General features: G+C 38.9%; 1 protein-coding gene across 2 annotated transcripts in view; it reads left to right on the forward strand.

The window, feature by feature from the left end:
- The window catches only part of LOC146868662 (collagen alpha-1(V) chain-like), a 469,251-nt gene that overhangs the window by 293,598 nt on the left and 163,554 nt on the right, over positions 1-12,099 (forward strand). For both annotated transcript variants that reach the window (XM_085612768.1, XM_085612776.1), the window contains exons 16-18: positions 704-757; positions 1,838-1,891; positions 4,562-4,615. In XM_085612768.1, the coding sequence (XP_085468894.1) occupies positions 704-757; positions 1,838-1,891; positions 4,562-4,615 (162 nt within the window). The remainder of the gene's footprint in view (positions 1-703; positions 758-1,837; positions 1,892-4,561; positions 4,616-12,099) is intronic.

Raw genomic sequence — 12,099 nt, forward strand, 5'->3', positions numbered from 1 at the left:
ATGTCAGTGGTGGGATTTTACTTAATTTCCTTCTATCCTTGTGAGTCCTTTTGTATAATTTGTTTTCTAGTTAAGACATCTGTACAGAGGTTGTTCATTGTCTAATCAACATTTATTATGACAATATAATTTCTAATATTCCACTAACACATTTCTCATAGTAAGACCTGCAATGGCCCATAATTATTTTACCATTAATTCCTTTAGGCCTTCCTCAGGAATAAAGGATATTTGTCTCTGTTACCTTAGAAATTGATTCTCAAAATGAATGAGCAGTATTTTGTTCCAAAATGTGATACTGCTCAAGATTTACATTTCTATAACTTCACCCCTTTATGGTATACTTCTAAAGATCAACTTCTCAAAATCTCTGTATTCATGGAGCATACCCCTGTAGATCAAATACTCTCTAGGTCGTTAGAACATTTTCTCAATATTACTTAGACTATATCATTACAGTATTATACATCAACCAAATTAAAAAAAACATCAATCCTCTTGCCATTCAATTCTGCAGGCCACCCCAAGAGTGATGAGTCTAACCATGAAAACAAAAATAAATTGGGAGCTCTGTTTTAAACCATGTTATGAGAGATCTAGAGACTGAAACATCTTCCTAGAGCTTGTTTCTTGCTTTGTAGATACAAAAGCCAGATGTTGCATGGAGAAGACCCTGTTAACTAATCCCAAGTTCCTTTTTTAGGGTCCTCGAGGTCCTCAAGGCTCCCCAGGACCATCTGGAAAGCCAGGTCGCAGGGTAAGTGCTTCCACATTTCATATCCTGTCAAAATGGTATGCTGATCTTTGTGAAAGATTTAATACGTACAGTGATGGATATATGGTCTCTGTATCAATACATTTTTCCTAATGGCTCTATGACTGTGTGCTTTGAGAGAAGACCAGTCCTGCTACAATGATTTAAACTTGTTGCTTTGGACTAATGCATCCTTTATCATCAAGTCAAATGTCTAATCTGTGCAGATAACATTCATGCTTACATGAAGAAAATCAAAATAAGGGAATACAAAACCACACCCATAACAATTTTCAAATTTCCATCTGTAATGTGCCTGTCTGATTGTAATTTTAATGGGACGTAGAGCACATCTATATGTTTTGTACTTATATCCACTAAGCTTAACACACAGAGACTCAACAGCTGTCTATAAATTTATGACAGATCGGATTACTTTTTTAAAATTTAAATAATAATGACCGGTTTGGTTGATTGTCTGTCCTTATTGAACCCACGGAAACTAAATATCTCAATAGAGGTCAGTGTCTACTACTAGAGGGCCAACTTGCGTATTTCTTACAATAAATATGAAATTATAAAAAGTTTAGCCTATATCATGCCTTAGTCGAATTCTTGTTATGGTAAGTTTAAAGTGTTTTAACAACTCCTCTTAAAAAATATGCCTGTTTTTATTTGTCTATTTGACTGTCTTGCCGCCTATCTTTTTCTTGTACTTGTTTACATGTTAGTCAGTATGTTTTCATTAAATCTTTTTTCTATGTATGTAGCTATCATTCAGCAGGCACAATTCTAAAAGACAATACTACACACAAGTCCACATTGATCTGATTGCTAAGCACAGTAGAAGTAGTTCACTCTTTCTTATTTATTTTTTTAATAGCAATTAATGTGACATTTATTAGGCCAACGGTCATACTGTGATATTAAAAATGATGGTATAAAGAGTTAGAATCTGTCACTACCTTAGCTGTTCTCTTTTGGAAGAAGAAGGCCTGCCAAATCAGCAGGAGTTTTAGAGTGGGAAGGTCTTTAGTGATCAGCATGTACCATTCAACTAACCTTTATTTTCTTCTGTTTCAGGGCCGAGCAGGGAGCGATGGAGCCAGAGGGATGCCAGGCCAGACAGGAACAAAGGTATACTTGCAAAATTCATGTCATATTTTGGTTGAGGTAGCATTGACCTTGGAAGTATGAACAAGATCTCCAGGCATGATTTCTAAATATAGAGACTGCAGAAATGCTCCAAAATAGGACCGTCTTTGGTCCAATGGGTATCCAAACTGCAGCCTTTAGAAACATCTCTTTCATAATGATGTTCACTGTAAAATGTCCCTATATGCATATTGTACTACTTTGCCTCACTTTTTATCCTCATCAATCCAGTGAAAGATTCCTGAGAATAGCAAATACTAAGATCATTTTCGTTTTTTGTTGGTTCCTCCGACTGTCAAAGCTACAGTCTGACGTAGGTCTTTTAAAAACTAAAAAAGCTGTGAAATTGCCACCTCCAAAAGCACTGAACAGTCATTATTTAGACAGATCCAGTGTCGCTCTCCCAATATTACAGAAGCAATGACTTTGCCTGCAGTCATCCATTTTACTGAGGTCTTAACACTGACTTCAGTTCTTGCATAGGCATTGCCAATTTAAACAATGCAGGTCACTGAGATACAAGGGGCCCGATTCACAGAACTAACTTAAGACAAAATCCTAAACTTACTACCATTTTGGGATTCACAGAAGGCACTTACTTATTTCGGTATTCACAGAAGGCACTTACTTATTTCGGTATTCATAGAAGTTAGGAGTCCTAACTTTAGGACTCCTAAATGCCTTCTGTGAATACCGAAAGTCTTAAAATTAGGATTCTTCTCAGTTTAGTAGTAGTAAAGTTAGGACTCCTAACTTTAGGACTCCTAAATGCCTTCTGTGAAAACCGAAAGTCTTCAAATTAGGATTTTTCTCAATTTAGTAGTAGTAAAGTTAGGACTCCTAACTTTAGGACTCCTAAATGCCTTCTGTGAATACCGAAAGTCTTCAAATTAGGATTTTTCTCAGTTTAGTAGTAGTAAGGGTAGGAGTCCTAACTTTAGGACTCCTAAACTGAGAAAAATCCTAATTTTAAGACTTTCGGTATTCAAAGAAGGCATTTAGGAGTCCTAAAGTTAGGACTCCTAACTTCTGTGAATACCGAAGTGAGTAAGTGTCTTCTGTGAATACCAAAATGAGTAGGTGCCTTCTGTGAATACAAAAATGGTAGTCAGTTTAGGATTTTGTCTTAAGTTAGTTCTGTGAATCGGGTCCATAGATTCAATGATCTGCCCATGGACTGTGGTTAGAGCTTATGTCTCCATTTTCCATAGTAAACAACTCAAGCACTAAAATACATTTCCTCCTAAGTGTTGTTGTCTTTGATCTCATTAATGACATGTTAACCACATCTTTTAATTAATGGCAATTAGTTTTAGTGTTGTTGACATCTTCCATTGACAGTTGACATTAATGGACATGTTGTTGCACAGGGCTCAGCAATAAGCGGACAGGTGTTTGTAACTTTTGATCAGTAGCTGAACTGAACTTGTGCATTAGGAATGACATTTCACTAACCACATACCCTACTTCTGCATACCTCTTCTTTGCAGAATGTTATGTTTTAAATGGCAGTATCTCCAGTATGTTGTTTACATTTGGTTTTCTTCCTCTGAAATGTTCCTTCACTCATGTTGCTTTTAAGTGCAAAGATGCCTATTGTAAATTGATAACATAAAATAAAAAAATGTTAAGTTCACTAATATAAAGATTACAAATTAGCATAAAATTCTTATTCTTTTTGAAATAGTGAGAAGGATCAAATGCCGTGATCAGGCTCGTCCATCAAATAAAGTCAAGTGCAGCTTGACAACAATGAATGACCTTTATCAAATTGTTTTTCACCCTCCCACCACTCCCCCAACTCCCACAGCAGTAAATCTATCTTTGGACTTAATTTGCTTCAAACAATCATATTGAGTAGAAGTTCTTGTGTGGTCCTGCTCTGATCACATCATGAATCCTAACTTGAAGTTCATGTCTACGCAATAGTTTGAAGATTTGACTTTGTGGAATATCCACACGGTAGCTACTGAAGGCTTTTACCATATGAAGACTTAATGACATTATAAGAGCAAGTGTTCCTGAAACCTTAAAAATTGTAGATTGCACATTAAAAATGTAACTTTAATAAAAGCATGGCTGTAGTGCTAGGTGGACATTTAAAAGTTAACGAGGAACCTGGATTTTTTCTGAGTAGTCATGCAGAATATTGTTCTAAAGAAAGAATGTACAGCAATGGACCTCTCGGGTGGAATCCATGTAAAATAACAGGACATCTTTCTAGGGTACATTTACAAAATATGATTGCAAGTGGAACCTAGAATGGATGAGGCCCTTCGGGAACTACATTGGATTCTCCTCTTCTAAAGCATTTTTATGTTAGGGAGAAAGAGTTTAAATCTTGTTATGACATCTAACCCCCAATTAACACCAGAGGACTACACTAACATTTTGTTTCAGTATCTGCTATATTAATTTAAAGTGTAAAACACCAATAAAACACAATAAAAAAGTTAAGCTTATGAACAGGGCATTTGATAGTCATCTAAAATTAATTCACAAATCCCCACCAATTCCATAATTGATAACTGTGTGTATATACTGTGCATGGTGCCTAATTACTCATCCTATATAAAAGGGTTATGCTTTATTTTCATAGTTGTGATGAAACAGTTACTCAATAATCATTTTGTTCCTCTTTTTTTTCCTTAGGGCGACCGAGGTTTTGATGGGCTAGCAGGATTGCCTGGTGAAAAGGGACATCGTGTAAGTTCTTTCAGTGATACAATATACTTGTAACATTATGCTATCAGATTCCTACATTTCAGTTTCGTGGAACTCCCTGCAGTCAAAGCCTGTAGCAGGCTTTGTACAACATTGTAGACATTATAGTGTATCTGGACCTAATGTATTTATTAATTCACATGTTTATTGGAAGACAGTGTACTCTACGAGGGTATCAGTGCACTTTTCTTACAACAGGATGAAGTAGATACACTTCGAAATTTCATAGAAATAGATATAACAACTAAATACATTGTGGGTGAAGAGAATACACAATAACGTTGAAGGGATAAAAGAGAGGGCATAGAAGAGATATTTGATATGGATCCTTAGTTGAATATACATTAATGGCTAGGGTAAAAAAGTCTAAGATTAGCGATTGTTTCAAGAGAAAAGTTTTCATTTTTTCTGAAAGAAAGTTACCGGGAATACTGGAGACTTTTTGGAACTTACTGAATTGGATTTTTCGGATCATGTTGTACGAGAACGAGTTGACAGGGGTGAAAATAGACAACGCATCTTTCTACCTTGCAATACCTATTTCCCCTCATCCAATCACCCCTGGATCTGCAAACTTTAATTGTCAAAGGATAACCTCATGAGTAATTGTCTAGCATGTGCAGGTTTTTGGTGCAAACATATAATTTAAAAAAGATGCATAGATGATGGGCACATTGTGCCCAAAGAATACAAATCCCCACTTTAGTCTCCTCAAGGGTTAATCAAAGAAGAAATGGAAGAACACAAAAAATTCGACGTTTTTTGGAAAGACAATAAACTAACCTCCATTGTTAGGCTGAAAGATGAATGGAGCCCTCCTCCGTTTGAGACAGTCTGATACTGTTGACCAATACCGGCCCAGGAATCCAGAGAAACTTATTTGCTCACACAAGACTCTACTCCTAATTCACACAACAGGAACACTAACAGTTTCATCCACTTCCAAAAAGCACATTGAGATCTGTGTGATCTGGGAAAAAGGATCAACTTTTTAAAGTCAATGGGACCTTGAAAAGAGGATCAACAAGAAAAAGCAGACTTGGCTTAACCTGCGAAAAAGAATCAACCTCCTCATGCAGATCAACCACAAAAGAAGAATCAAAGTCACAATCTGTACAAGTCCTTGTTTTAAAAGCAGGACCAGACACTATGACTGTCAGGATTCCCAGCCGAGAAACACTGAAAATAAAATAATCTGATTTGTGACTCAAAAATGAGGATCTTTCTCAAGGGCACAATAATAAACACCCCAAAGTATTTTTTTTCTTAAAAATAAAAGGAGGCAAGCATAGACACTGATATTTCTATCAAAGCTAGTGCACAGTTTGGTGTCAGACAACAATAGATACATGTTAATAACACAATTGAGCAATCGCCATCATCTTCTCTGCTGTCAATGTATTCTCCACATACAAATTGTGAACTAACTTTTGGGGAAACCATTGCAATATTTCAATTCTAAAAAAATAAATAACAAGGATTCTCTGACCCTCTACCACTGCCACCTCAACAGAACACTGATTCAGAGGACAATTTGCAGGATCACCTTGAGGGAGAACAAGGGGCAAATATCAGGGGTTGTGAGATGAAGACGCCTTGGATGTATTGCCTGTATAAGGCATCACCTCCATCACCTACCAAATGTCATCCAGGAAGCTGCTTTTCGGCATGACATCACTATACAGGTCAAAAAAAGGAAAGGGTTTTCTTATAGAGACCCACTCTCACAAAGAGAAAACAAATCTGTACCTCCCATTTTTTAAAACAGTTCTAAAATCTACAAATGGATACTTCAAAGATTGTCTAAATCTAGGGTCATCAGACTAAGGGTTGATATAAGATGGATAGGTGGCTATAAAGACCCTGTTTACATTTGAGGCCATGTTCCATCAGACTCATAGGGCCTCATTTAGAATCCCATTGCTCCACTGGTGGGTCACTTTTTTTGATGCATCCGCGATATGGGCAATGGGCTTCCCCATATTTACAAGGCCATGCAAAGTCACCCTGCATGACTTTTCGTGGCCTTGTAAATATTTCTCCCTTTCCGGCAGGGGAGGCATGGGGATGGTGCAATGGGAAGACATACTTTGATTTCTCCTTGTTCTTTCCTCTTTCTATGGGTGCTTCATTCTGCAGCACGCATAGAAGGAGGGAAATGCCATTAATGATTGTTTTTGTACCGGAAAGTATCCCTTTCTGCACAAAAACAATCATCCCAGCAGGGCAGGCACCCTTGCAAAATGACGCAAGGGTGGCTGTGCCGGCACATGGCAGCCAATTGTGTGCCAGGGCAGGGAAAAGCACAGGAATGCGTTGTATCATTGTTAATATGATGCATCCCTGTGATTTGAAATTGACGCAGCATGGCACAGCTAAATGGCTTGCGGCACCACACCATTTTCTCGTAGATGAGGCCCATAGTGTGCAAGTATGCTCTGCCAAAAGATAATGCACTGGTCCTCCTCCTGATAAAAAGGGCAAACAGCTTGTTTTGGTGGATAACAGAGTAGCAGGCTAGGATTCACACTTTAAAACTGAGGGTCAACAAGACCTTTTTTGTGTTCTGTTTGATAGCATACTTCTATCTGGTCCCAAAGTAGATGGGACATTAAAAATATTTACCAGGAAACAGAAGCTGTAGGAGCCATGGGGGGCCTTGAAACAATAACACAATAAACAAACTATTGGCTGAAGACAGCCTTTTCAGACTTCTACACCATTCCAACAGCAGGAGCATGAAACCTTTTTGCCAGAGCCCTCAGTACAGCTTCGTACATTTTTGAAGGATATTCCAAATGAAGAGGCAAAGGAGCATCTGAAAATAAAAAATGACAATTTGCCCTCTCCAAATATAAAAGAGTTGTCAGGTGGCTATTAATGTTCTTCCCAACAAGATAGTGAGAAATAATTTGCGATTATTGAGTGCTTTCAGCTGTGCATCAAATTCAAAACTGTGCCGCACAATCATCCATCTTGAAATCACCATCAAAGACCAGTATGCACCAACTACCACATCTATAGAACAAGTGCTAATATTAAGGGGCAAAATAGGAAGTTCCCCTCTCTAAAAGAGGGAAAAGAGTGTTTCAATAGACTTTAGTATACCAATTAAGGACAGAACACTACACACCCTGGATTTAAGGCTTCGGAACAAACACATAAGTGCTTAGCATGTTACAATGACAAGAATCCAATAGCTAATTCCACTGTTACTGGACAGAGACTTCATAGATACATTCAATATAAAGGACACTTATTTCCACATTCCGATGTCTCCAGATATCAATTGTATCCAAGATTCATCTGTTCAAATCTCTTCCCTTCAGCATATAGTCTGAATCTAGAGTTTACCAAATGTCCTGTGGTGGAGACTATATATATTCATCGACCCGGGATGTGTACCCATACCCGTGTGAATGACTGAGGGGAGTACAATGCAGAAATTCCAAACTCACACATAGGAAATAACATAATTGTTGCACAGTCTGTACTTTGTTTTCACAGCGGCAATCAATTTGGTGAATGTAAAAGCTTATTAAATAACACAGAGAGTTGTTGCATTTCAGAATGTGACTCATGTTGACAAGATATTATAGCATCTGAAAGAGGGAAAGTTGATAGATCTGCTGGGATTGATGATGTCTAACCTTGTGTTAGTGGACATTGACATCAGGTATTGTCTCACTCAACACACTCATGAGGTGATCTAGTGTTGTACTGCCCAGGAAAGGAAAATAATTACAGGGCAGATCTTTTGTGGCTGCAAGGCCACAGTTGACCATCAGTACAGCCCCATCACGTCAGGGTTTGGGGTGCATACACAAGTGTAGACAGTACAGAGATGGTTGCCTATACCACACACTCTGCAACACATCAACCTATTGGAGTTGACAACCACCATGTACGATAAACAAAAAAGGAGGCACTCACCCTATCCTGCTATCCAAGATGGCACAGTGGATTCGGCATTGGGCTCAAGCTCATCATGCAACCTCCTAGCAGAACATCAGTCAGGAGTCGACACTAACTAACTGTGCAGATCTGTTGAGCAGAAAATGTGAGAAGACCTATGCTTGGGAACTGAACCCAAGGACCAGATTTACTAAGAACTTGCCTTGTCCTTACATGACAGAAGTCATCACAAGGCAAAGCAGCGGGCCCATGAATTGGATTTGCAAAGCCTTGCGTGACTTTGTAAAGAAATGTAACACAATGCAGTGACTTGAACTATTATGTTACATTTTGTTGTGGTAGCCGTCCCATGGGTGGAACATGAGCATTCCCATGCATCCATCCATGAAATGTTTCGTAATCCCAAATTAACTAAAGGCAGTAAATGTGGGATTGTGCTAAAATAGTGTGTCTTCTACAGAGAGGGGTAACGCAGAGAAATATATTTATTTCTCCTTGTTATTTGCTCTTTTTATATGTGCTGCATTCTGCAGCACACCTGGAAAGAGGAATATGCCTCTAAGGATTGTTTTAGTCCTACCCATAATGCAGGCACCCTTGTACCATGGTGCAAGGTTACCTGAGTTGGTGCTAGGCAGCCACAAGTGTGCCAGTGCAAGGAGAGAGCTGAACTGCACCATATCATTGGAAATTTGGAGCAGTTCAGCTCTGTCCCTTTCACACAGCACAGGACAGCACATCACAACAACTTCCCTTGTTGCTCTGCCTTGTGTGAAATCTTTGCACATGTGCCTCTTTGTGTCCTAGAAGGGGCCTAATGGAATCTTCTCTTCTTGGAAGGGGTCCTAAGTGGACCCTTTCCCCTTTGCAAAATAGTTACTGCCCCAACTTGAGAGTTGGTAACACATCCATCGTTTGCCATCACAACTACTGCTGTAGCTATTGATACATTCCTTTCCGAATCATAAATAAGAGGGTGATAACCCTTTCATGCCCCCTCCTAGTTTCAACTCGGAAAGAATCACAAAAGTCCTTTTAATAGCTGGAAAACAAATCTCCCTTTTAAAAGGGCTTTTGTCAATAAAGAAAAGACCTTCTGCATTTATGCAAACCCTGTATTTTGCGAACTGCAGAGTTTGTGATCGCACAAGGGTGCTGTACATCAGGCCTAATGTACCTTAAAATGATTTTTTTAGTCCCATCTTCACAAAAAATGCTTTTTGATTTGGGGACCACTGAACAGGAGCTACGTTTGGAGACGGTCACTTGCACACAATAGTAGTTATAACGGAGTGTTCACTAACCAGATAATTTCAGTGGAATAACTGCTGAAGACCTGATGAATTGATGTAGTGCAGTGCTTAAATGGTGCCGTTATTGCAAACTGTAGGCACCAACACTCATTTATGGTGATCAAGGCTGATTTTTAATTCTCAGGCTTTGATCCAGAGCAAGAGAAACACAGACACTGCAGGAAGAAGCACAAAGTGAAAGATAGGTAGACTGTGACAAAGAGAGAAAGCAGAGATTAAGAAGAACCTTCAAAAGTGAGATCAAGAGGCAGGAAGTGCAGAGTGGTGAGAGAAGGAACATAAGGTGGAATCAAGGCTAGGCAACCCTGGTTATCAGCATCTTCGCTATTGAGCACAGGCGGTTGACTCCAAAAACCTTTGGCACATTTTTTTCTTTTTTAAATTCACCAAAGAGCAGGTGTCATACACAGACAGATTCTACTGGCTTAAACCTAGCTCAGGTACCTGTCCTCCTCATCATATTCTCTCTGCTTTTAACTTTCAGAAGTGTTGATTAGTGCCAGGTGGCATCATGATGTTTTCTCACTGTGCACTAAACAGTTCAGCACCTGGATACCCTCACGGGGGATTAGCCACACTCTACAAATTTACATAACATAACAGCATTAAAACCTGGGCACCTGCTTGTCAGGCAGAGCTGTGGAGGAAGGAGCTCTATGTTCCAAAGTCTCACAGCTTGAAACACTAGCACGTGTTGTTTGAGTTATTCTTCTGAGACTGAAAGCACCCGTAAGAAAATCCTCCTGAATTCGTTTGAGAAAGTTTTTGCTGGGGACACTGACGCGTGTGAAACCTGTGATTTATTATTACTGCAAGGATGCCACACGGCTGCCAAATAAGTTATATGAAACCCATGTGACATTCTATTAGCTCCGTAGATCATTCACTTTTGTTAAAAGTCCTTTTGAAGTAATAATGTTAACATCCACCTTTGCGGGATGAATTTAATAATTTATTTTTAATTATATACATATTGCATTCAAAATAAATAAAACCTATCTAGGCGTTTATGCTGCGAATAAATGCAACACAATACCAGGCAAACAAGCAGAACAACTAGTGGGCATATTATCAAGGACGGCGTTAAAAATAATCGCCGGTTTAGCGGCAGAAAACTGTCGCTAAAGCGGCGATAATGGGCTTGATAATATGCCCTTGAGAATTCCAATAGAATTCCATGTTCTGGTGTGAACATGGGCTTCTATTGGAATTCTCAGCGGCATATTATCAAGCCCATTATCGCCTCTTTAGCGGCAGTTTTTGTGAAGGACATCTAACTTGAGCTTCAATTGGAATTCCATAGAGCATATTATCAAGCCCATTATCGCCGTTTTAGCTGCGGTTTTCTGCCGCTAAAGCGGCGATAATTTTATCACCTGTCTTGATAATATGCCCCTTTGTTCTTGGAGCTGTTAGGACTAGCCCTGCAGCGACGTGGAAAAATAGGGCCAGATGTGCTACTGTTCTGATGGCAAAAAGCATTTGCAATTTCTGATTAGCCTTTTAGAGCACAGGGGCCAGTTGTAAGAAGCTTTTTTGCTGGCCCGTTTGTGAATGTTGTAAAAAATATTTTTTTAAGAGTAGGCAGTAGTTTGTTGAAACACAGTGTACTCTTAGAAAATGTTAGTTTATGTTTTCATTTTTCCTTTTTTTAAACAGATCCCGTTTCTCTTTAGGGAAAAATGGGTTTCATAAAAAAGTGCTTTATTTAAAAGCAATAGAGACATAGCGGTCTGCTAACCTCATTATGCCACCATCCCTGTGATGGCGGCAATTCCTACTGGGTCATAATATGCGATCAAACTCATTAATATTAATAAGGAAGGCCACATTGTGACCCAGTAGGAATCAGTAATTTGCAAACTGTCCAATTAGTACAAGGGTCGGTTCACAAATTACCACACTGGCCGCAAAAATACTGGTAAAAAATTACGAAGGTATTATGCAACCTGTTCTTAGTTCATCTGGCCCCAGAAACATATTTTGCAAACCATCCTGTGTACTAGTAGGTCTGTTTGCAAAACAAGGAATCTGAGTGGTGGCAGTCCTACCTTTCTAATCAATATTAATTAGATTGGTTGCAAATTGCTACTTATTCAGTTTGTTTAAAATCAAAGGTATTCGGTATACAGTTGCAGACCCAGGTTAGGAGTTGCAAAACTTTAGTGACTCATAAAATGGTCTTTGTGCATGACTTTCATATGGCCCCAAACGTGGAATTTGGGTGTCTGCGAGTGA

Source organism: Triturus cristatus, chromosome 1_2 (genome assembly GCF_964204655.1).
Source record: "Triturus cristatus chromosome 1_2, aTriCri1.1, whole genome shotgun sequence".
NCBI lineage: Eukaryota > Metazoa > Chordata > Amphibia > Caudata > Salamandridae > Triturus > Triturus cristatus.